Genomic DNA, 27,647 nt, shown 5'->3' on the forward strand with positions numbered 1-27,647 from the left:
ACAATCTTTTTCTGGGAATTCTGTCGTACTGTCATCTGTCCAGTAAAAAGAAAAGCTTGTTTGACGCTTGATGTATGACAACAGAAAAAAATCAAAAACTCAATACAATAAGTCTGTTATCATTTTCCAAACACTGTTTCAAAATATCACTAACTATGGTAGAATATAGTATTAGGCGCTAGGTATAAAATATTTGCGTCCTTGTATGTATTGATCAATGAACAGGTTATGTTTCCAACTTTCATTAGCATCCTAGGTGTGTTTTTATTTTTTCATTCTGTTTATTATTTCGGCGTTTATTTGTTTAAACATTTTCTTATGTTTGCATTAATTTGTTTAAGATATACAGTCATGGTGGGAGGTGCCAAGTATTGCTCACTTCTGCTCTTTGTTTCGTTCTGCCTTTAATCTCTTGGATTTTGATATTGAGGTAAATATCCAAATATCCAAATTCACCAACCCACCAATTTTTTAATATAGGATCTCGAAGAAGCCCTACTTACGGATGGAACTGAAGAAACTTCTTGGCTGCAAGAACTGATAGTCAAGTTACTCAGTGGTTGTTTACCGAACAATGAAATATCCACATTTAATTATCAAATGTTTTTGAGGCGTCTTTTTCGCCAAAAATGTCAGGAACACGATCGTTATAATCCGTTTAATACCGACATTGACTTTACACTATTACCATTAAGGACCAAAGTTGACATATTACATGCTCTATGTGATTTTCGTTTAGGTGAGTCAAAGATTTTTGTGACAATATTTATTTTCCATCCATTTTAGATGCCGATGATGTGCTAGAGGAATTAAAAAATTTGGAAGCTGATAGTTTAAGAGTGGAGCCTCTCGGATATGATTGCAATGAGTCTGCCTATTGGTATTTCTATGGTACCCGCCTTTACCGCGAAGACTACAAAACAAAAAATAACAAGAAAAAATCAATCTGGCAAGTGATTTGTTTCACAGAAGAAGACTGGATTCAGTTGACGAAAAAGTTTAAGAGCTCTGCTTCTAAAGCCGAGAGGGCCCTGTACCATACTCTCAGTAAAAATTTTCTTCCCGAATTACCCAGACTTTTTCAGGAGAAAGAGAGACAGGCGAGAAGAAGGTTGTTGGAAACCCAACCAAGAAGAGTATCTGATCGTATTAAAAAATTAGTAAGACATTTTCATACATATTAGACAGAACCTTTTAAGACAAGGGAAAAAAGGGCGACTAAAGCAAAACTTGGTTCCTTCTACTTATTTTATTAGTTGATTTCTGGGAGCAAGTTTGTGAATTTATTTTTTTAATCAACAGTGTGCTTTTGTTCTGCCAACCACCGAACTTAATCTGTCGTCATTGGTATGATAATTTTTTCCATAGATGCCTTGGCAACTATTAGCTGTAGCAGTTTGGGAAGTACCACAAAAGAAATTGTTAAGTTCCTCATCTTCTCTGCTAGGGGACGCAATTGCTGTGGTCCCATAGAAAAACCCATTTTTCTTTATTTAGGTGAGGAGAATACCTCCAAAATGGAGCTTGTTTTAAACTTTATATTGAGGAGTAACGGAACGAAGGTGTCAATGTCGTGATTAAAATTTCAGTTTTGATGTCATAGAATTAAAATGGAAAAACAGTAAAGTCAAATTGCATTTGGTTACCGCCAAATTTTATTTATTGTATTTGGTTATAATAGCAACTAGACGCAACAAGCTCTGGATTGGCATACCTGTGTTTTCATTTTAATCAGCAACATATAGAATAGAACTATAGTTTTTCCCTACCTATTTTTATATGACATGCAAATCATGCCTCCTAGAGGTGGACAGAGGAATTTGCACAATAATATTTGTCCCAAACTCTTGGCTATATTCCCCTAGTGCGCTATGGTGGATAATTGAAGCACTTTTGAAATAAATAGTCAAACATTAATACCTTTTGGCATTTAACAATCAATGTGGCTGCTAACAGTTTTCACTTTGGTTGTGGTGTTTTTTTTTCTACATTTTTTTTCTTAATATATGCCCAAATCCTATTTAAATCTCTAGGGAAACAACAAATGAGGGAGAAAAGTGCATGTTACTTTATGTTACGGTCATTCATAGTTGCATGAGGTGTATCAATTTCGCCATATTCGCGAGCAGGTTTGCACATTAATTAAAGTGGGTTTTGAACATTAATTAATTAGTTAAGTTATTAATGTTTGTCTTTGTACTTCCTTTCTAATATGTATTTATCTTTAATTTTATATTTTCCAGTTAGCTGTTGATAAATAAATAAATTATCTAACTTAATCCAAAATACAACTTAATAATGATATCTTTTTTGTAATGCTCTTGATTGCCACATTAAAATATGTAAAAGGTACTTTGCTTGACCCCATATTTACTAAAAATTTTGCCTTATTTTGGAATTTTCCCGTTAGACACGAAATAACTAAAAAAAGATATATTTATCCCTTTCTCCAGGATCCCACACCGACCGCAACTCAAAACAAAAGCAAAGAACTTCAAGATGTGGTAAATTGTGTGGAAGAGAGCCAAAAGCCAATACAGTTGGGAAATAAAAAGAAAGAGCACCAGGAAAAGAACCTGAAGCATAAAAAAGGTCAGGAGGAAGTAAGCGATTGTTCCGAGAATCGTTATGATATGGGGGGCAAAAAAAAGTGTAGAGGAAGGCTCAGGAAAATTTCTAGTTGCTCTACTAGTAGTCAAGGTGAGTTATCATAATATTTGCCTAGTTTATAAAGTAGATTGTGGTTTGTAAACTTAACTAAGAACTAAAAATTTTGTAATATGAAAATAATTTTGTTTGTAGACAATTCAAAGAAGAAGAAAACAAAAAAACTGGATAAATTGGTAGACGAGGTTTCAAAATGTTCCAGCTCCACAACGCCTACGATCATCGGCAGGCAAACCAATAACTCTTTGTCGGCATCCGACGGACAAATAGTCATCCAGTCTACTGCCAACAAAACCAAGAAGAAGTTGAAATCCTCTGAAATGTGAGTTTTTCGTAACAGTAATTTTAGGTTACAATTGGATATTTTAACGGCTATCTATAGAAATGTGCAAAATTATTCATTGCATTTTCAATTCCTTCGGGAATTCTAGGCATATTTCGTGTATTATATACAGAGTGTTTAAAAAAAATCATGCGCCAACTCTCGGCTGGAGATTCGCCACAAAAAATAGATTATATGTGTTGTATGTTAGTAAAATAACACCCTGTATGATTTAGCAACGCGTGAAGCCTAACCTCACCTTTTTGCAATTCTTGTTATTTACTTTGAATAAACCACCAAAAGTACAACTTTCTTGACTCTCCAGTTGTTTTTGTTAAACATAAAACGCATATTTGAAAAAAATTGCACCTTTTTGTTATGGCAGAAGTAGTCTGTGGAATAAATTTTGATAGGTTATGATCTATGACTAATATGTTTTTCTACTGCCTTCTCTATAATACACAATTGTTGCTGAGAGCAACAACTGAGGTTTGCGACAAAGGTCTTGGGATTTTGTTCCCACCATTCTTGAATTTTAGGAAATAGAAACGTTGTGGACAAATAGCCAAAAGAGGGCGTGTTTTGTTCCTGAAATAATTCTGCTTAAAAAAATGGAGAATTATTGATTGACAATAAATGAATGATAGATATTAGGAAGAATGCAAGATTATATACCTTTAAATTTGTTTTTTTTTTTTGGTCTTTTTATTTGTTTATTAACTGACCTTATCAACTTTTAGTACAAGATGTACCAATAGAACTAATCAACTAAAATAAACCATTCGATTATTCCATCATAATTATTCCCTTACATTCCAAAACGAAAACAGAAGTGTCAATATTTAAGTAAATAAATTACTATAGACTTTATATGACTCCAAAAGAAACTGACAATACTATTAAAGCCGGCGTCAAAAAAAATCAACATTTGTGCGCCCAAAGGGACGATTTTTGTATTTTTTGATGAAACTGAGAGCATCGATGAAGAAAATAATATGGGACAATCAACCATATAATTAATGAGCTTAAAATCTGCCTGATTTCTTCTAACTCTCATTGTCCTCAGAAATTTTCTGTGTATTTGTTCAATTCTATAAATATGCCTTGCATAAAGATGGTTCCAGACTGTTGAGCACTATACTAATAAAGGCAATAGTTAAGTAATTTAATAGTAGAAGCATTGAAGCTTGTATTCATTTTTAAAATGTAAAAGTGGCACTAGTTATTGGACTACTATTCTTCGTTGTAATTCTATAAAGCTGGTAGGTTGAAAGCGATTTTTTTTTCGTCATATATCTGGTGTAGGGCTTTCATGATTATTAAAACAGGGTAAAAAAGACTTATTAATTACTTTCTATTATATTTCTGTATAACATAGATATTTAGAGTGAGTAAAGTATAAAAAAAAAAGTGATTAGGTAATATAACATTAAATTGTAAGGAGCATTACCAGACCTTTTTAAATGTGTTATTGTTTTCCTAGAGACTGTGTGTGTATTACTATTGTTTTAAATATTTTTAGCGGAATATTACAAGTCGGCTTTGATAAAAGTTTAATTTTACCGCTCAGTGGATAACTTAAAGGAAGAAATTTAAACGAAAAACACTATTTCCCATATTAATTAATGTATTTTCGCAAGCTAGAAACGACTCTCGGCACAGACTACTAAAAACAATGTCGTGTTCTGTGTTCTCGTTGGCAAAAGTTTCTTTTTTTTCATATTTTCTATTTTCATAATATATTATTAGAAAGGGAATTTCATTTGCTCGTAGAATACGTGATAATATACAGGGTATTCCATTAAAAAAAAAAGAAAATAATTAACGTAAGTAATAATATACATACTTTTTATAAAACTTGGGTCAGTCAAGTTCTGAAGAAGCCAAAAGGATGGTTGGCGAAACGTTAGCAAGTTTGAGTCAACAAAAATTAACGCAGGAGGAATCCAGAACTTATATAAAAAGTATTACAGTAGCCTGGGGAAGTTTCTTTGAAAAATTATTAAAATACATGGCGTCCCATTTAAAATTTTAATGTTGACGCCACTTTTGCGAAGAATCGGCAACGTCGCAGTGTTAAAACCATGTACATTTCGCCGTAAATGTCCAAGGTACCATCAACAGTTCAAAAATGATCTGCATTTTAATTGCGAACAGAATTTCATGAGACATTATTTTTCCTTACGTTTTAAAGTTAAATACAATCGTTAAAATTTTTGAATTTATTCAAGTGTTATTTGGAGGCCGCTCGGCGATGGAACGTGCAAATTTATAGTCGATTTTCTGCAGAAATCGAGGTACAAAAAACTAATGGCAGAATACGAATTGGTCGGTCTCAACTGTGGCAAGGACCAGTTAGTCACGCCACGAAAAATTTAAAACTATCTACTACAGTTTTTGGGTTGTAATATGGTTTATATTGTCATTATGGTGTCAAAGTAAAAAGTCTGTTCATAGATATAAGAAATATGGCCGAACAGGTCCGTACTTTGCTTAGAATTTAATTATTTTTTATTATTTAATTATGTTTTGTTAGGAAACATGTTAAACAATATTTATTTGTTTAAATCTAAAATAAAATTAAAAATTATTTTTATTACCTACTTGATGTTAAAAACTTTGGTTTCTATTCTATAGAATTTTTGCATAATTATTACATACGTATTCCTTTTGTAGGTTCAAGCTTTGTAGAACCTCAATTAGTTGCTTTTTGGTATAATCTTCTTGAAAATAAATGTCGTTATTATACATGTAGTTTTGGATTGATGCTTTTGTGTCACATGAGGAAGGGGTTTTAGTCAACTGTCTACTGTGATAACTTGCATTGTCCATTACAATGACGCTATTAGGAGGAATGTTTGGAACTAGTTTGTTTTTAAACCAACTTTAAAATAAATCAGGTGTGGTGTCTTCATGGTAATCCAGAGAAGGATCTTTAATATTTTTCGCAGACAGAGAAAGTTTAAACCATCTTTAGAGCCAGCATGCGAAATAGTTATTCTTTTACCTCTTTTTGATGTCGCGTTTGTTTTACACTTATCAGTTGAGTCAACCCAACCCTTTTCCGGAGTATCCTAAGTGTCGAACCAGGTTTCATCCAAGTAAATAATTGACCTTTGTTGAATACACTTCCATAAGGTAGTTCTGCCACATTTAACACCGGTTTCATCTTTTTCAAGCCTCCTAATTAAGATATTTAATGTAGGCACGCTTTGTTCCTCGTATAACCGGTAAATTTTACGCAGCATTATATTTGGATCACTTTAATCTACACTCGATAAAATGTCAGCATCGCTTCTTTCTTTCCTCGCTGAAATGGGATTATTTACAATTTGCCATACAGTTGATGTTGGAATTTTCGTCAGTGTGGCCGTTTCTTCTAAAGATACTTGCTTGGCACTACGTTCAATGAGAGTCAAATAAACATTGTTTATAACTTCCTTAGTCTCAATAGAATAGTGTTTTCTACATTTGCGCGGGAGCATCTCCTGAGATACACTAAACTCGCACGTATTTTGCGTAATTCGCACACGATTCAACACACGCTGTATTACACACGAAATAAGAATGATTACTAATAAAACTAAGTAGTATACCAAACCGAAGAATATTAAACACAGGTAGGCATAAATATATTTTCTATTACGGACCACCCTTGGATAATCCCATTCAAAAGCAATTGGTCATTTTCATGCTTCTTCGTAGAAATTCTATGGTTATTACTGAATAAAAAAAATTAATGAATAATTTGCCTGTTACTTGACTTGCCCTGTTCATTCAACAGTGCAATTTCACGGGGTTGACAGTGAAGCTCGCATACCTAGGAATGAATAAGATTAGAACATTTTTAAGTTTGGGGAACTATAGCCCATCTGGTCTTTGTTTTTTTTTTTTGTTGAAACAAACGCATTTTCTCTTTTTATTGGTTAAGAAAATTGTCACTTCTGGTCCATTCTTACAATTAAGCAAATATTGAAGATGACCTTGATTTTTTTTATGCTTCAGATTATTTTCCTCATAACTCTATTTTTTTATTTCGCGATCGTATTGGTTTTTCGATCTTTTCCAGACAATTTGCCATAAAATCTTAGAAGCTCTTTACTTTCGTTTTGAGTTGTGATTGGTGTACGATTCTGAAGAATGAGTTATTGATTTATTTTAATTGTTGTCTAACAGGACAATACCATAGTAAGACAAAATTTTATGATTTGATTAAATGAACCGAATTAACTTTTACAGATTTTACTGCAATATCTCTTTGATTAAATTAGATTTATTTATTTATCAATCCGTTTCTGGAAACCATAGAGACCCCGCTGCAAGAGATATGTATTACAGGGGACGTGCAAAGACGCACATTCTCATTGTGTCGATCACACTCATCATTGTTATACAAGCATACAAATTTTTTTCTTTGGGCTTTGATTTCTGGGTCATTTGAAAGAAATTGCTTGTAAAATGCCTATTTACCCAAAAGAAGAAGTCATTTTAAAATAATCACAAGAGTAACAAATAAATTTTAATCAAAATACGTTTTGTCAATTTTAATGATTTTTGTTTTTTCGCTCGAAAAGGAAAAAAGCTCAAGAGTAAAATAAAGACCTTTTAGTGGCTTATTTAAATTAAATAACAAAAACGTAGAACGTTACCGGAAGATTAGCAATAATTCTTCAATATACACACACACTCAGTTGTTCTTGTAAATGTGATTTCATAAAAAACGATTACCCCAATCCATTCTCTCAGTTATTTGAAGTTGTCCAAAGAGTATACTGCTTTACATAGTAATCATAGCTCTATACCGATCACCATTAACTGTAACGTTCTGGCCATCATCGTTTTTGAAGAAGTACGGACCAATGATTCCTCCAGCCCATAAAGCGCACCAAACGGTCAGTTTTTCTGGATGTAACGGTGTTTCGACATACACTTCGAGGATTAGCTTCGCTCCAAATGCGACAGCCATTCAACTAGAAGTGCGCTCCATCGCTAAACAAAATTCGTTTTGGGCCCATTCGACGAATCTACACCTTACTTGATGATCGTTTGGCTTCAATTCTTGCACGAGTTGGATTTTGTAAGCACATAAACCAAGATCCTTCCGCAAAATCTTCCATAAAGTAGATGGACACAGATCGAATTCCTGTGCTCGATGGCGGATGAACTTATTCGGGTCTTCCTCAATGCTACGCTCTACAGCAGCAATAGCTTCTTCTGTACGCACCGGACGGCGTCTCTGGGATGCGAGTGATCAATAATAGTAAACGTGGTGCGAAAACGTTCCATGGTTAATCGAATTAACTGCTCTGATGGACGATTTTGTCGACGATAAAATGGACGTAGTGCGCGATACGTATTCCGCACAGAACCATTATTTTCGAAATAAAATTGCACTATTTGCAAGCGTTGTTCAGGCGTGAGTCTATTCATGATGAATTGCCAAACCAAACAGAATAAATCACTTGACAGCTGTTAAATCGGTCGCCATCTTGGACACTAATGCCAACTTAAAGTTCTATACATCGAACAAAAACACCCATTATGGCCGCATCTCAATCCAAAAAATGTAATCAAATCACATTAAGTATCTTTAGCTCTCTACAGGAAAAAGTACGCGCACAACTTCTCTATTTACATAATTTCGCAGTTTCTCCAACAAAAAAAGTGCTTATACTTACTTAATGCCACCTATAAGGGCTGGTATACACAGATGGCTCAAAAACCAAAGGAGTAGGAGCTAAATATATGAAGCCAGGACGAAAACAAAAAATGTCTATTCCGAAGTTAGCAACAGTGTTCCAAGCTGAGCTCACCGCAATTGAACATTGTGCAAGAGGAATGGAAATGAAAAAGATTCATAAGACAATTGCGATCTATACCGACACTCACGCGGCAATAAAAGCTATGCAATCCAATAACATAGGGCATTAAACCGGATGGCAAGTCAGAATATATGGATGTAACCCATAAATTGACCCAAATTTCTGTGGTACTACCTGCACTTGATGAAAAGAAAGAATTTTGCAATGTATTACCGTACGACATTCTATAATAGACTATGGAACCAAAATGAACTCCATATCATTACAAATCACGTTGCCAAATTTCAACACAATCCCAAAAGAAGTATTTAACGTGTTGTAAAAAAGTCGTTCTTTTTTGTATTTACCATTCCGTATTCTTTTTTTTTATGTCCACTTTTGGATATCTCGTTTTAGATTTCAACAGACGGAAGAAGATCTGCAAGTGGGGATGCACAAAATACTGGACTATGTAAAAAACCATGACGACGCGTGGCCATTTTTAGATCCCGTAGAGGAAGAATATGCCCCAAATTACTATTCCATAGTTAGAAAACCGATGGACTTGCAAAGGATGGAGGATCGGCTCGACGCAGGTTATTACAAAACCTTTGCGAAGTTTAAAAGCGATTTCCACCTGATTGTGGAAAACTGCCGACTGTACAACGGAGTAGAAAACGGTAAATAATAATTAATTTGTCATTTAAGTCGTAATGAAATTACTAGCCAAGCGATGAATGCAAAAAAAAAATGAATACATTGAAATTTAGTAATGTTAAAAAAACAATTGAATAGCACTTCCGGTTTTACAGGAAGTGAGATAAATTTTCTTATTTTAAATAAAGTACCCTGTATATTTTTCCAATTTTGCGTGGGTTCAAAAATTTACATATTTCATTTTTCGTCAATCAATTTAAATAAGGAAAATACATATTTTGTCTAAAAAAATTACAAAACAAAAAACTATTTGATGGAAGTTTTTAATCGAAAACTTCCAATGGAGACCCTCCTAAAAATCCCAAAATAGATATTTACGTTTTAAATTTAAAAGTCCAAATAAATTCCACGCGTGGGGTACCAAGTAGAAAACGCATGTTTAAGATGCTGCCATGAAAATGATAAAATGTATTTTTCCCGACTAGAAAAACAAACGAAACAAACATTGACAGCAACAAATAATAAATTTGAAACAATTTTCTATATGTATTTAACAAGTTTAGCAAAGTAAACACATTAAACTGACATATTTTCATTTTTTATGGGCTCATTAATGTTATTTATAAGATCGGTTCTCATTTTGGAGTGGCGTTTTATACATTTTTTTAACCCGGTAAAAAAAAAGTCTGATGGTGTCAAGTCGGATGATCTCGCCGGCCACTTTGCCGGGCCAGTAGTGCCTATCCCGTTTTCGCCTAGGTTTCCTCTAGATATCTAGATAATATCCTGGAATTGTTAACGGGAGCGCCATCTTGTCCAAACTAATCATTGTCTATTTTATCAAAAGGTAAAATTTCACCAATATTTTTTTTGATGAAATGAGAGTTTAATGGCTCTAGAAAAGAATTGGTTCAATAAAACGATCGATGCTATTTTCGGGCGTTGAGCAAAATTTTATGGTCTTTTGTGTATCACATTTCCAGTTCTTACCATTCTACAGAGTGGACAATTTTGCTGCAAAATTCGTTCTTTTATTGGGGGCATAAAATATGTCGAAAAATCTGAGACTTATCAAAGGGACTACTATGTAAAGTTTTGCACATTCTCTACCAATGTAACCAAACTCATTTTATTGATCCGATTCTAGCAATCCACCTCATTTAAATATTCACGAAATATGTTTAAATTGCGAGAGTAGGTGGAAAAGTGGTCATTAAAATGAACGAATTTTTTCGATATAAAAACCATAAAAAATATAGATATAGATTTTCGACTTTTGGCGCAAAGAAGTAGTGCTACAAATTATATTATTCGTTTGGAACAAGGGAGTTTCATTTTTTTTTTATAATTAATAATTTTCATAAAAATGAGATGGTCTCTAGTATGGAATCATTAAATACTCGCATTGTTTAAGGGTAAAAGCGGTTTCCATTCATTTTGTTCTCCAGTAAAATAATCCACAAGTTTTTAAATAAGGGCTTGCTGAGAATTTTTTAGTTTCCTCAACAGTACCTGTAAATTTTGCATCTTTTATGGTTTCCAATGTCCGCACGATAGACGTCCTTATCTTGGCCAGACTGTATATATTCCAATCTTTAACATAGGACTCGATCCATATCAGAAATATTCCGCCCAGACCGTCTCCAGCAACCCGTTTCAATAATAAATTTTAACGTATTTTATCGAAAATCTTGCTAAAGTCAGTGCACACCGCAACCACCTTTGTTTGGTCACGCGCGTTGACGGAGCTTAAAGGTACAATTGAATTTTTTTCCCCTCCAGAATACACCGAAATGGTGGACAACTTGCTGCACGTGTTCGAAACGGCTACGGAAAAGTATTTGGATCGGACGTCTTCGTCGGACGAGGAGATAACGATAGAGAATATTGAAATGAAACAGGAAGATCACCATGTCGGGAAACATGGGAAAAAGAAAAAGTCGGAATCTCCTTCTCAGCATTGCGATCGGGGAGTAAAATCTTCCGATCAAAGGGGCAGAAGAGAGCGATCTCGATCGGTGGAGTCTGCCGAAAACCCAAAAGGCGAAAAGGCCTCGAAGAAACAATCCAAAAAGGAGACTAGGACGAAAAAAGAGAGAACCGACGTTAAGAAAGCGAAACAAAGTAAAGACGACAAGAGTTTGAAGAAGAAGACCCACAAGAAGAAGAGGTCGAGTCCGTGCAGGAATAGTAGCCCCGCCCCGAGCTGCAGTCCCGCGAGGAGTTACGTCAGTAGTCCACCTCCTTCTAGCCCGGATAGCCGTTTCGATTTCGCCCCGAGGAAGCAAGGCAAGAAACGATCTTCTCAGGAGCCCAACGATGGCGAGGAGCCGGTGAAGGCAAAAAAGTCCGGGAAAAAAGAGGACTTCGTGTGCGATGATATAATAACTCTCTCTCCGGAGTGTTTGAAGCAAAATGTCGATTATCCCTCACTTGTTTCTCCCAAACCCAAGGACAAGCATAACAAGCTGAGGGAAACTATTGAAAAATTGAAGGCAAAGAACGATATAGCCCGGCTGAAGCAATGCGAGTTTGAGTTTGAGCTCGACGATCATCTCAAAGAGAATAAAGATAAAAACAAAAAGGTCGAGAAAGACGACAAAAGCAAACCGCGGCACAAGGACAAAGTGTCGCATAAATCCAAAAGGGGTGGGGATGTTGAGGAGGCGAGCATCCAGAGCGAATCGGATAGAAAGCTCGGCGGTAAAAAATATCAAGCGCCCGAGCCTCCGGTCGTGCCGAAACCGCCAAAGAGCCACTCCAACTTTGACGCTTTGAGTATAGCAACCGAGCAGACGCTCAAAGATATCAACAAATGGCTGGACGACACGCCCAAGTTCGCGGACTTCAGCTCCGCTAGCAATTCGCCGTCGTACCTGGGTCTGGACGATTTCGATTTGCTCGGCAGCACCAACAAGACGGAACTCAAAAAGGTGGACAAAATTTTGAGCGTCAAAAAAGACGGTCCGGTTCCCAAGGAGGTGAAAAAGAAGACGTTCAGGGATCCGGTCAAGTTTTTCAAGAGGCGAGAAATCCAGAGGACCATCGATAGGCTGCAACCGGGCAAGAGCAAAGGCAACCTCATATCCAGCGTGCAGAGTTCCGTCAAGGTGGACGAGATGTTCCCTCTGGGTCCCCTTTCCAAAATCAAAGACACCAAGAACTCTCTCATAGTGAAAACCGACACGAACGCGCCGAAATTGAGTCTGGGGTCGGTGCTGGACAGTTTCGGAAAGCATAGATTCGTCGACGACCTCAAAAAGGAGGAGCGGGGAGCCGTGGAACCGGATTCGCCCGAGAAAGCCGCGACGGAAGACGCAAATCTGCCGGACTTGGTTAAGGATCAGATCCGAAGGTCGGAAGGTGAAACGGAGAAGGTCGACAAAGAGGAGAACTCGGGCAAATCGGCTCAGGAGCCGATCACCGGCGGCGAAGCGACGCCCAATCTCAGCGCCTGGTTCAAAGCTTTCGGCGCTCCGAAAGCTCCCGCCGTTCAAAAGAAGTCGGAAGCGAAAAGTGATGCTAACGAGGATGAAGTTGGGGGGAAAATGGAAAAAGTCGCACCCCCCGACCCGTCCCCGAGTTTGGATAGTCCGCAGCCAGTCACGAGGCAGAGGAGGATCAGTACGGGTAGCAGCGTATCGGAGAGGTCGTCTTTCAGTCAGGATCTGGACTCGCCTCGGGTCGGGATGGATGAGAGGGGCGCCTATCCCGCCCCCTATCCGTCTCCGCTACACAGGTATGAATCAATCGCAATCACGATACAACAAACAACGATATGACGTTGCGCATGTAGGCGGAGCCAACGGGTCACGTCACTAACGTCACGCGAAGGCTTGATTTGAAGGGATCGCTAATAAGATATCATTGCGTTGTGTTTTTGCTGATTATATTTTTTATCAAAACGCGGTGTTCCTGTGACAGGCCGCGATACAGATAACGGGATAAAACATTTTTGGAGTGACTTGATGCTGTTTCGGTTCCCTAATGAGAAAAACATTCGAAAGAGTTTGACATTTTGATGAATTCTCTCCTTTTTATGATGTTAGATTTCTTTTTTTTTTTCGCTTTAAATTAAAGTAACAGCCGCCTTTCCTCTTTGCAATAGCTATTAGAATTAATTTTAGCCCATAAAATCTCTATTCTATAAAAAAAATGTCTTTGCTTTTAAAACCTTGTCAAACTGTACATTTATAATTAATCTATATAATGTATAGAATAGACTGATTTTTACTAAAAAAATCCTTAACATTCACGGATCATCGTTAAGCACCTAAATTTTTTTATTATTATTTTGTAAAGCAAAACGAAACGATTTTTTGAAGTTTTTACGTAGTTGGTTTTTACAAATATAATAGCAACTTGCTTTTTACCCCAAACAATTATAATTAACAAATTTCATATCATATCATATCCCATAAGTTAAATTTAAATTTTCAGCTCCGTGTGACGTCATGGGCGTGCGTCAGACGAATTTAAAACTGCTGTCCGTCATATCTTTGTTTGTTGTGTTATGCGTCACAATAAACAAATACAATTACAAACCGACATCTGAGACACTTATATATGCTATTGATTCTGAGGTCGCCATGAGGAAACCTTCCGGTGTCCTACCACAAGTTGTTCCAGGGCGGTCTTCAATAAGGTAGTGCACCATCTGTACAAGGAGTAGGCACATCTGCCATGCTCTGGGTTCATATTCTATTCAATGGTGACCAAGGTTTATGTGGCTTGCCCTTCAGTTGCGTCCTGTGAAATTGCAATTGTGAAATTAGGTCACGTATAGTGACGTAATCAAAATGCAAATGCAATGCAAATGATATGCAACCTTAAAAACTAAATTAAAATTCTATTTTGTAAGGGTTTTTGCAACGTGAACGTTAACTATACAAATGGTAGAGCCTACTAGACACTCGGTCTTAAAAACTCATTCGTAAAAAATGCCAAGTACTTAGGTGCATATTATTATTCCGTTATGAATGAGATTTTTTTCAATTTGGTGCGGTGGCGTATTTATTTAACAAATATCAATTAGATAGGTTTATTTTCGAAAAACTGCCAGTGTTGTGAAAACAACAAAAACCCATAATACAAAGAGCAAAGAAGGGGAAGAACAACTAGTTATCATCTTCGTCCGAGTCTGATTCATGTATATATTGAAATGGGTTATACTGAGGACGACGAACGCCAAATAATAAACTTATATTATTCAAACGGTCATAATATGGTCAAAAAAGAATATCGGTAGAAGAGTTCTTTCAATAAATTCAATTAAAAATGTAATTAAACAATTTTGAGGAACGAAATAGCGTCACACGGAAGACCAGGACAATAGAAAAATATTTTGATGAAGACCTCAATATATTACTTTAATTCCAAGGTAAATTATTGTACTATTACGACACTTGACATCATAACTTAAGTTCTACTTTGAAATGTTTAAGTTATTTAGCTTACACTGCGGATTTTTTTTTTAGTTTTGATTGGTTGTCAAAAGTAGTACATTGTTAAAACAATTGCGAATATAGATAATATGGTTGCTATCAAGGCAATATGGCCGTTGTCCAAAAGTCGACCGATAATTATTTTTAAACTTAAATATCTTAAAAATGAAATATCAATAAATAAATGAAATCAGGAAAAAAAAGTTACATTTAAAAATAATGATGTTGCTGTTATTCTGACAGATTGCGCTGGTAGTTTTTTTTTTCTGACATTTGCATAAGATAACAGATCAAAAATCTTCAAACTTTTGTATTTACATGACCGTACATGAGCTTAAGAAAATGTCCTCAAACTTTTTGTAAGATAATGATGTGAATATAAAAACAAAATGTTGCCACCTAATGCTACAATGATATCGAATTACGTGTTTTCCCTGCTTACTTTTTGCTGGCGATAAAGCTTGGACGGAAATAGGGTTCACATTCATTATTATACGGCATTTGTATTATTAATATTAGGGCATAGTTACATTCTGCTTATTGGGTAAATATACAGAAACATAATGATCTGCATGCTTGAAGTTTGTCAAGAACAAATAAATGAGGAAATTGATAATTCTCCGTTTTTGGTTAAGGTATGTTTTTTTTCAAGAATTGCAGAACACCTTAAAATTTGTCCCACTGTAACCAATGTAGACAAATTGTTAAGAACATAAATGAACAGAACTTCAATAACTGTCACCATTAGGTACCATTGCTGAATCAGTACAGATTGTAAGATTGAAAAATTTGTATGCTAAAACCACTCCATTTCAAGGTTCAAGGGCTGAAGCGTCGCATATTTCTCGCTTTATAGGTCGCCTTCAGGTGCATCGCCTATCATGGCGTCACCTCGCCCGGATATATCTCCTAGATCGGCAGCGTATCCTTCTTTCAATGGCCAGATTCGAGTGGGCTTTTACCAGGACACGGTGTCAAACAAAAGTAGCCCGGACAAAGCCAGTAGTCCCCGCGATAATCCGCAGAGCCCCTACTCGCAGTTTCCGTCAAACGAACACGTGTACGCGCCCAATACCACCCACAGTTCCCTGTACTCTTACGCCAACTCGCCTTTCTATACCCACACTCCCAACTACTCCAGTACCAATCCGACGCCGCCGTACAATACCAATACGTCCAGTCCCGCCTATTACGACACCAGTAAATCGTTAACCGATCAATATCAGAATAAAATTTGCCAGAACCATCCGGCAAACTCTCCGGCCAGTAATCAAGCTTCACCTGTTAATCAAAACTCTCCGCACTCGCCGATTCCTCACCCTCAATTGTCGCCCAGCCTTCACTCGCAAAATTCCTCCAGCATGCACTCGCAACATTCTCCCAGCGTCCACTCGCAACATTCTCCCAGCGTCCACTCGCAACATTCTCCCAGCGTCCACTCGCAACATTCTCCCAGCGTCCACTCGCAGCATTCTCCCAGTATGCAGTCGCAACACTCCCCTAGTTTACATTCGCCCAACATGCATTCCCAGCACTCGCCGCATCCTCAACATTCCCCGGGCGTGGAAACTTTTCACGGCGCGGAAGATGTTTTCGGCGGAAACGGAGAGAAAAGCAGCAGCCCCGTGTTTCCCGTTAAGAAGAGGGTATATAGCGACGCAGACCTCGGTCAGCTCGAGGACACTTCAAACGAATTTGTCAATAGGAATATTCACTTGGGACACCAGGTAAGTAAGGGTAAGGGTCTACTAAGGGGTGACATCTTATATCGAAACCCGTAAAAATAAAAAAAAAATTTAGAGACAAGAGTTGTGTGTTATCGTCTTTATGCCGATCTTAGGCAACTGTACTTTTCTTTTTCTGAGACATGCCTCGACGAAGCAAGTAACATATTAATTCTGAACAGCTTTTACGATTCTGTCACTCAACGTATGCTGGTACTTAATCCTAATAAACAAAAATAAATAAAATTGATAGTTATAAAAGTCACATAAAATTCTCCATATAGAACTCTGTTTTGCCTTTTTGTAAAAGTCGTAAAAGTAGGCTGTAACTGTAGGCTAGAGATCACAACACGAGAAAATGAAAGATGCCATATAGTAATCTAAAATTAATTTATGAAAGCCGTCAATGTCTCTCATACATATTAAAAGGCTTTAGTACTGTCACAGTTTCATTGTGACGGCGTATGTATATCTTCAAAATTCACATTCAAAATGTTCAAAACTGATGTTATATGGAATTGGACACAGAACCCATGTTTCACCATATCAAGTTAGTTCAGGCCTGTTGATCGACGTAATTATATATTATTTTATAAGGTCGGCCAGAAATGCTGAGCCATATATTTATTTTAGGTCACTCAATTCGGATAGCGGTTTATTTTTTATTTGCATAAAATCCGATGTGCCATTTCTTTTTGCTTAGCTTTATGATTTCACAATAATATGCCACATCGTCATATTTGGCTGATTCGTTCATCCAAATTCAATTCAATTAAATCATCTTTTTGTACATTTAATTCAGTTGATTTTTCTTTCAAATTTCCTATGAAACCTATGCGTTGGCAAATTTTTATCAGTGGTTCCTGCTCTTGTCCAATGCTATGGAAAATGGTCCAATGTTGCTTTAAACCATCAGTCGACAGTTCAGTTCGTATTGGGAAAATAATTTTTCCAAAATCTTTTTTTTTTTTTTCATAAAACACTGCAAACTTCTAACATACACTCCTTCACTAATTCTCTTCCGACAGTTTTAATGACGTTGCCTATTTTGAACCAACTATAAAGCACGCTTTCAGCACATTATCATGTTGTGTTCTTTGTTTATAAGATAATTGCTGCTGAAATATTTATTATACTCTATTAATTGACAGACAATGTGTATGCAACGATAACAAATTCTGGATTCATCAACTTGTTTCCATAGTCTAAATAGGCAAAATTTGTTTTATAGAAAAATGTGCGTTGAGTAAGTTACCAAAAATATTATTAAAAATTGAAATTTAAAATTTTAAAGTCCCTAGAAAATTCTCCAAACTGACCGGAACCGTTTCGCCAAGGCCGTTACATATCTTTCTAGGTATCTTTAGTTCCTAAAAAACTAGACGACGGAGTGAAACAGTCTTTGGTGTCGGATTCGTTTAACAAGAGCTGCGACATTTCCACATCGGCTGCTGTGGAACAGATGTCGTCTTTGCACCAGCACCAGCACCAACAGCAAATAAATAGCGGCCAGATTTCCTCGCCCGGCTTGGATTTTAACGCCGCACCGAATCAGTCGAACGTTTACCCTACCAATTTCAATTCTGAGCCAAACTATCCCGTGAGTGTAGCATCGACGAGGGCGTTGCCACAGCATCAGACCAAATTGGACATGACCAAGTATACGAACATGGGTTACTCGGGACCCGAAGTGAACTATTCGAAAGCCCTACAGCAACAGTATACACGGTCGGAATTGAACTATATCAGAACGACTATTCAGTCCACTACGCCGCAAGTTCAAAGTCTTCCCAACACTCAGGTAAGCTGTAAAAACTATAGGGAGAGTTAATGTCTAAACGAAATTCTGGAAAAATCGGACTGGGGTGGCTTTTACTTGATGAAAATCCATTTAACACAAATTATTAGACTTTCGGAATTTTTAATACTTTATGACAGCTGTTTCGGCAACACCGTGCCTTTATCAAATAGGAAACATTACTATTTTCCGACACTTATATATAAAAACAGGTGGTAATAGATTTTTAATTACAGGTATAAGGTTATAAAGTTGTGCATTTCTGAATTTAAGTGAATGACACAGTTAGAATCCGAATTTTTATTTTTTTCCGCCCTTTTATGTTCGTTTATGGGTTTTTTAAATATTCTACCTGTGTGTCGGATATAAATTTTGAGACAAGATCCACATTTCAACTTGTAGACTACGGATTTTTGAGTTTTTCGTAATTTAGTTCTATTGTTTTTTTGAAAATGGCCTATGGTGTTTTCAGTCTTAAAACAATATTAATACCAAATTTAGATAGATGTTTCGAAATTTTCTTGCTAGGTTCTTCTATGTATTTTATTGTTTTTTTTAGTCCACTACTTGCAGAAATTTTTTCTGGGAGTATAGATACGTACATTATGTTTTTGCCTGTTTCACTGGAACCGAAAGACAACACACACACTACTGTTTAATTTTAAAAATAAATACATAAACATTACTCTTTGTTTTACAGACAAGAAATTGATACACTCAACATGCTTTGAATTGACGGATATCTGTTACATTGTAGTATATTTCTCATGACGCTATTTTGAACAATCTGCAACTGCTCTAATTTATAAATTGGTAATTGAACACAAGTGTGGAGCAAAATTCCAAGTGGGGAGCAGCTAGGCTGTTGTACAATAAGATTTTGGTGTTAATTGACAAATTTTTCCCTATTGTATATATAAAATTAATATTTTTAATATGTTTTTGTATTTTTCAAAAATTTGATCGCCATATTTGGCAAAATTTTTTAGAAAATAGGCTTAACTTCCGTTTTTTTTGGTATTGTTGTTGTCTACACTTATACAGAATGTCCAAAATTAAACATAATAATAAAAATTAATACGCATATTTATAAGAGTTGCGGAGTTGTGGGTATCGAAAATGTATAAAATAGATTTTATTATTCACGCGGAATTAAATGAAACCAATTCCAGGCAGATTGATCGAACGATTAAAAAAAATGTCACATACAAAAATACTAAGTTTTTCAAATTTTATTATGAAATCAGGTATTTAATTATAACTAATTATTAATTACAGTTTTTATTGTTGCTATTGGTTACAGAAATATTTTAATCCTTTGAACAAACATTAAATTTTTGTAATTTTAATTTTGATTTAAATACATAATTGAAGAATTATATATTTAATAAATATTATTAACAAATTTCTGATTTTGTTTGTTAGTGATTGCTTAGAAATTTAAACTTTGCTTTGTGTGTTGTAACACGTCAAAATTATTTATCACATTTTATATATTTTTGATTTGTTTATCTGCGTCGTTAAGAAAATATGTTGAAATCTAGTCATAAGAAGTAAAATAGTGAAAATTTCTTTTGCTACGACAGCCTGTATATAGGACACTCATTTGCAACTATTTTTTTTTATTGTAGTCTATTACCGTAGGAGCTTCTAATTGTTGGTTTAATTTTAGCAATCAGTTTCTATGTCAGGATTTGTGAAACAACTTAACAGCACGCAGCAAGTTAGAAACAATTACAGTTCTAATAGATCAGTTGAGAGTGTGGCCGAAAGATTGGCAGCTCAGGTGCAACAGGAAATGTCCGGAACGTAAGTTGAATGTAAAATTAATATACAGGGTGTCTCGATAGTGTTCCGATAAGCCAGCGCATATCTTGGAAACCGTAGGCAATAAAAGAATATTAAATTATTTTTATATATTTATATTTTAGAGTCAATTCATTTTTGCCATTTTGAAAATATGTCTGAATGGCAGGGACTTTTGGAAAATATGTGCTTTTTGTTTTTTGATAAAGATGATGTTTGACTGAAATATCGCTGAAGCTACGATTTTAGTGTTTAAGTCAATACCGTTAGCTAGCGCTATACCGAGTGTCTTTATTATGAGGAAATTTTCAGACAGAATATTCCATTAAATAAGCTAATGGTATTTGGATTTTTTTTTTATTTGATACATTCTGCATAACACTGACTAACTTTATTAACTCAAGCAAAATCATAATTCCTCATCAAAAAGCAAACATTTTTCAAATTGGAATTTATATATTGCATATAGTATAGCTATATAATATGTTATACAATTTTTTTTTAGCTAGAATTGAAATATGAAAAAATATACAGGATGTTTTATATATGCTTATTTTTTAAAATTATATTTATATATATTTTTAATGTATGTAATTCCGCCATACCGTGAAGAGGCATTATTTAGTGTACCTCATTTTTTTTAAATCTCTAATCATTTGTGTTGATTTTTTTAAATTTTATCAATTCATATGGTAAGTGGGAGTACAGATATTAAAAAAATAGATTTTATTTTTGGAAACCTTACGACCCTGTAGGACATGTGTTCATATGAAGTTTTCTTTTTAATTTCTTCAAACCAGATAATTTAACAACAATGTTAACGAGAAATGCGGAACTTGTAGGTATAAATCCGATTTATCGACAAGGGGTACTTATAACAGTACGTCGGTAGATGTAAATTTGTCTCACATCGTCGATCGATATAACAGCGAGGACAGGATGATGGCGGGATTGCAGCCAACAGCGACCTCGTATTATTCTGACAAAGGTCGGTAGCTCTGCCTTGGAATGCTTGTTTTTCGCGGGCTAACGAGTGGTTTTTCGAAGGACTTGGGGCAGCTCACATCTTCAATAAGTCGATGGCAAACGGATCTCAGATGTTTAGTCAGACCAACATGGAGGGGATAAATAATTTCAACCAAACGATGCAGGGCGCGCCTTCGTTATACAATAGGCATATAAATGAATTACAAGCGCAGTGCGACCTTAAAAACAACCCCCAAGTGCCAAGTCAGGATAAGAAACCCAAAAAGAAGAAGAATAAAGCAGGTAAAGTAAGAGTGGTGTGGCAATGGTGGGCGTGGTGTCACTTTTAGAATTGCATCTTTGAAAAACCGTTTGTTAGGTTCATGTGAACTATTAATTCAGTATTGGTCTCCCAAGAGGAGCCAGTCTGTGGGTACTTGAAACAGGTTCCCCACTCCTCCGCATTGTTTAAAGGTACAGTAGACTAGCGATTATGAGAAATAAACTAAATTTCAATATCATAAGTGTTAAATCTTAACATTCAGCAGAAAAGCAAATCCTATCATATATCAATATAAAATGAGAGAAATTATAACAGAACGAAAAACGGAACTGAGAGTTCTTGGTGTACTTTTTAATTCCGAATGCAAATGAATAAAAAAAAAATAAAAAAGGTTACAAAATGTTAATTATTTTGTAAGATTTCAGATTGTGTTATATTGTTTTTACTTTACACGATGACGTGCTGTTTTTTATTTGAAAGGTATGATTGTATCCAATTGAGTGCTTTACCAAGAATCCCATATCTCTCCATTTTATCCAATAAAATTTTATTGTCTAGGCAATAAATGCACTACATTTTTCTCAGCCTGTGTCGATTCCTTTAAAAAAATATCTGCTCGCGCTACCTATTACTGGGCCCGCTTGATTCGTATAAATCCGGAAAAATCCCGACCGAAACATTCCGTTTCATTTCAGCGGCCGCGATATGTCCGCCGAACGAAGCCGTGCCGGGCGCCACGCCCCCCTCGATGTCCCAAGGATTCCAAAGCTACACCGGCCTCAAGGTGGCGCCCAATTCGTCGGCTTCGCCGCTCGAGCCCAGTGCAATATCGTTAAAAACGTCCAGTGTGGTGCCGGGCAGTGCTTTCAATTTCGGTCCGACTGCGTCGGGTGCGCTCGGGCTCGGTTCGGGTCTTTACGGCGACAAGGACGCTTACTCGAATTTCTTGGAAGACTTTCGAACCGCTCCGAACTACTACATGGCGGCGGCCGCCGCAGCGCACCACCGCCCCCCGACGGACCCCGCCGGCAACGCCGGGAAAAGCAATCAGCCCACGGTGACGCAAAGTTACCCCGCCTTTTTGAACGCCGCGCACCAATCGCGGACGTCCGCGTATCCGCTGGGCGGGGCTTTCATCCCGCCCGCGGCGCAGGCGCAGCTCATGGATACGAGCTCGCAACTCTACCAGCATTATTTGCAAGCCGGCGTGCTCAACCAGAGTCTGCTCGGCCCACCCGGACCATATCCTCCCGGGTATCATCCTGCGCTCAGCATGAGGCAGCCGTACGATTCGATGACGAGACCGTCTTGGCTTTGAAACGGTGCAATTCCGGATATCTCGTAAATTTCCCTTGTAAGTAGCGAAATGGCGCGTTAAGGTCGATTCACAGATTATTTGCAACGTCAATAATATAATAATAATAATCTTTATTATCCAAGTCGACAAATTGTCAAAAAAAATAATCCAAGACTACGAACAAGGAAGGAAAGAGACACTTTAACTAAAGTACAGGCGCGATATTCCTTCATTTTTTTTTGAATGCGCATAAATTATCAAGCATTTTTTTTTTTTCGGTAAAAAGTTAAAAAATCGTACACCACGTACACTTGGGATTCTGTAAGAACTGGAGGGAGAGGCACCTAATCTGCGACACATTTTAACAACAATTTAATGTTTAAATTTAATTTCCTCGAAATCCTTATTATCTTTGTAAAGTAATAAAAACAAAATTGGGCTCCTGGCATGCGATAGTTTGGGCTTCCAGTAAAATACTGTCTCATATTAAGAGACCTAGACAGATTCATTCATTAATCGAGACGCCACATTCCAGCGACTTCGAAAACAACACACTGCATCATCGTGAGCTGCCGTTTTGGTACTTTTAGCGTAGAATTGTTTATCGTTTGTTCCTGAACACTTTGGTTTTGGTTGTTCCTTTTTTTTAGCTTCTTTGTGAGGGATTCTTTCAAGTGCTTTTTGTATGGAGTAAATGTTATTGAACTTAGTTTACCTTTCTTTTTATTAGAATTTGCACCATAAGTTGAAGAGGTTGATGGCGTTGGGCAAACATATTTTGGACTTTTTTAATTATCAGGCTTGATCTTGGTTGATGGAATTGCCACAGGTTTCTTAGACTTAGAAAGATCCACAACCGAATCCCCCCATTTTTATTATTAGTTGTTCTTGTAACTGCCGATTTTGCTCTTCTTCCAGAAAGTTTTTCCAAAAAGTGAGCAAATGTTGTTTTTCCTGGCTGTTTTTTTTTTTTAAAAAATTCACCTTCCGGTGAATTAATTTAGGGCGCTGTCGCTAGATGGCGAGAAAATATGTGGTCCCATAAATAGGTGCTAAACTCATATTTTGGTGCCTTTCCTCTATTATGTTTTGCATAAGGAACTCTAAGGTCGTCTTTAGGTTTTACATGGCTATAAATTTGGAAATACTGGCCATGCATCTGGTGGCCCTTTTCTGAACCATTACACGTTAGTCGAATCGGTGGACCGTCCCCACAAAATTATACCTTAGCTAATTCTCCTCTCAACATGAGCGTAATAAACACTTAATATTTTGCGATTCTGTCATTATCCTTCAGGTTATGTAATAAATAGTTGTTGATACCAAAGAAGAGCAATAAGTTCTTATCTAGGAATATTCCAAAATACTTTACATCATTTATGCGACTTGAGGGGCATAAACGGATGACTGATTCCCATACTGGTGACAAGTAAAGACCTGGGTCGCGATTAAGAGTGTTTAGCTTATAGATTTCTGTAGGTTCTCGAATTTTTCATTGGTAGAAGAATTTTGATTACCTGCAGCACGCAACTGCTGATGAGTTGATTTCTTTCATGTTCTTTGAGCCTATTGATATTTTCCGTCCAGTCTCTCCAATATATTCTTTGCTACGTTTGCGTGGAATGCTGTAAACTCCTGGTATCTCAAACGGAATTTTGTCTTCGACAGATCGAAGATGTTGAGAGATTTTTGGACAGCAGTGGCCATTATTAGAGATAAGAGCAGATATAAGGTGTTTTAATTCCGTGTTCAATGACTCGGGCCAAGATAGTTTTACCGTTCTGCAAACAAGATGGAAGTTGATTTGTCTTTTCGCAAGGTGTTTTGCAGGAAAACGACGAAGAAAATATATATTTAGGTATATTAAAAAATACTTGCCTTACGCAAACAATGAGATTTTCTTCTGAACCAATGGCATCTCTAAATGCAGCGTTTTTCTTTTTGCTATTTGCTCTTTCCCGTTTCGTTTCTTATAAAATGAATCAACCTTTAAGGTTTTTAGTTGCAAAGGTCTCTTGGTTTTGGTTCTCGGAAAACGACTGCTACCAAAAAGGCGGATGGAGAAAATACGCAAAGAAAGGGATTTGTTTATAACGAAATCCTTTGCCTAATGTTGGCGTTGTTTATAGGGAGTATTTCGTTTTGGAAAAGGTTATTTCTGTTCAAGAGAAAAGAAACAACCTTTTTTTCTATAAACAGTCGTCGTTTCGAGCACTCAAGTACAACAGCATTCCACCCTGAGCCGAAACCATAATAAGCTAACACGAGGGAAGTAAAAACGCGCTTCTATTCGTTTCGAATGTTGGCTACTAGAATGGCCATTCTGGCCTTTTTGAAGGCTGCCCGGAAAACTCTGGTAGTAGTGCGTCAGAACGATTTTTTTTAGATTGTTACCCCAGATTACCTTGCAAGGTGAGCTGCAGCAGGCTTTATCAAGGTTCATTGCGCACTATGTATTCCAGTTTTAATCAGTTATATTATAAGCCTTAGGCGAACACTTTGGTGATCATAACATACGAGGAGGACAACAAGTATCCGCCACTTGTGACTTACAATCAAAGAGTTCTTTCTCCTAGTTCACATAAAAAAAACCTTTCTAGTTTCCAATTAATTTCTTACAGCTTAATGCCTCAATTTCAGAAAATTGTTTTAAGAAGGGCAGCAAGACACGTGTTTTAAAAACGTCTTCAATTATACACAGTGTTCCGCAAATACGTGGCAATACAAAAATATTTTGTTGTTTAAGCCCCGTAGATTTTCGCATATAAAATTAAATATTTCTCAAAATTCTTGCCCAAGAATGTAAGAAATACTCCCGTTACGCTCACCCCCCCAGCTATGATTGAACTAGAATATCAGTGGCCAAGTGACATTTGGCTCTCCGCCCTTTTCGTGGACTACTCGTATGTACTGTGCGTCCATTTCTTTCGGTCGTATAGAAGTTTTTGCTCGCTATCAACTCAGTTTTTGTTTAATTAAGTTAAAATATACCTCCCCAATTAACCAAGGATTAATAGTAACTGTGACAGCGAGCAAATGACGTACCACGATGTTTCTATCTTGTGTTTCGTTAAAAATATAATAATAATAATTTTACTAATAAGAATGATGATTTACTTAACGAGACCAAGCTATTAAGAAATTACGGCTTTTCAAAAAAAAATTTTTTAACTGTCTTTTTGCTATAAATTTAAAATATCAAGGTCAGATTATGTCATAAACATGGACAAATAAAACACAAATAAGCTTCAACTAATTCAAAAATTGGCAATATTTCCAACTCTTATTTCCCACATATTTCAATGAGTGGATGTGTGGTCGCTGTTTTCTGTTTTGGTTAGACACTTTTTTCAATAATGTGTCATCTAAACCCACATTCAGGCCGAAGTTTTTTGTATTTCGCCGTCGCTGGGCACGTCACTGATGTCAAAATGTACTTTTAAGTTAGGACAGGTTGTGTTTTACGACACACTTTCTTTTGTATTCGTTGACTTACATCACGACAGAATAAATCTCCGATGTAAGAGAGATGGGTCGGTAATTAAATTTCTTCTTCTTCTTCAGTAGAAAGAAAGCGTAACTTCTGCATCCCCCGTCCCTCCACGAGAATTTTTGAGATATTAAAATTAGAGATTCGTTACTAACCAAACACGTAAGCCACTCATTGAGAGATGGCAGCACAAACACAAAATTCGGAGCACCGAGTGGTAACATTTTTTCGCGATTAACAATAAATATTCTCCTAATTTAAAAAATGTAAATAAAAGCTTATGTCGTCGTGAATGTCTTTTACGTACCACAAATATTGATTATTAATTGATTATAAATGAAATGTGTTTTTGTTTGCAGAGAAATTTAGGAACATATCCGGTGACTTTCACGTGATGTAGTCCACTATAAAAAAAAAACCACGTCTTCATCATCAATTCGAATAACGGCCATAGTTTTTAGTTTTACATGTTTTTCAAATCGTTTAGTATTTACGCATCGGTAATTGTTAGTCTCAACCAAAGACATTTTTTTTGTAAATATCTACAGAGTAATTATATAACACAAATCGATTGAAAAATATTTTTTGGACATAATCTCCGATGTTGAGGAGGTGTGAGTTCCGTTTTTCTCTCTCTTAACAATTTAATTGCAGCGTTAGTTTAATTCTGTGATGTTCATAAAATATGTTTAGGTGTCAATAGCGATTAGGTGCTACCATAATATACTTTTCACGTGTCTTTTGTTGATGTGGGTGGTTTGTATTTATTTTGGAATTTATTTAATAACTTTTACAGTAAACCGAGTATTTGTAACGTACTTTCAGTTATTTTAAACGATAAGAATTTCGGTATGATGGGTAGTGACACAATGAGACGATGTAGACAGTTTAGTGCTTTTTTGGCTTCTTTTTGTAGTGTTTTTCGAGCTATTTTGTCGTTGTTGTTATCTTTATTTATTAGATTTTTAATTTTTCTCAAAATTCGACTTTTTACCTTCATTTTACTGCACGTAGTGGGCGTTTTGGGCCAAACAAAAAACCAAATACGGAAAAAGAAAAGAGTATTAAGATTTACGAAAATGAATTGAAATCCTTTTGGACTTTTAAACAACGCCATCGTCATAAATCGCCATTTTTTCAAGAGGACCATTCAACATTATCAAAAAGTGCATGTGTTCCTATGAGAAAAGAAAAAGAATTTTATAAGATTACTTAGAAATTTAGTAAATGACATATATTTTATATATTGTTAATATAGTAAATAAAAATGTCTTAATTCAATGCTGTTAGTTGTATCCCTATTGTTTTATGAGTATTTAGTGTATTTAGTAATACATGCACTTACATCATCTATGTTGCGACGTCAAAAATTGTAATGGATCAAATTCTGAT

At 36.1% G+C, this 27,647-nt stretch overlaps 1 protein-coding gene across 1 annotated transcript; it reads left to right on the top strand.

The window, feature by feature from the left end:
* Positions 1 to 50: 50 nt before the first annotated feature.
* Positions 51 to 27,647, top strand: LOC132707092 (uncharacterized). Its single transcript, XM_060678764.1, has 15 exons — positions 51 to 256; positions 342 to 430; positions 481 to 739; positions 787 to 1,160; positions 2,454 to 2,700; positions 2,803 to 2,989; positions 9,208 to 9,470; positions 11,230 to 13,186; positions 15,748 to 16,618; positions 17,973 to 18,416; positions 20,086 to 20,222; positions 21,062 to 21,207; positions 21,267 to 21,488; positions 22,164 to 22,822; positions 26,615 to 27,647. Exons 1-14 carry the CDS (start codon positions 229 to 231, stop codon positions 22,784 to 22,786), a joined length of 5,847 nt encoding a protein of 1,948 aa, XP_060534747.1. The 5' UTR covers positions 51 to 228; the 3' UTR covers positions 22,787 to 22,822; positions 26,615 to 27,647.

Source organism: Cylas formicarius, unplaced genomic scaffold (assembly GCF_029955315.1).
Source record: "Cylas formicarius isolate icCylForm1 unplaced genomic scaffold, icCylForm1.1 PGA_scaffold_9__14_contigs__length_23061073, whole genome shotgun sequence".
In the NCBI taxonomy this organism is placed as follows: Eukaryota; Metazoa; Arthropoda; class Insecta; order Coleoptera; family Brentidae; genus Cylas; species Cylas formicarius.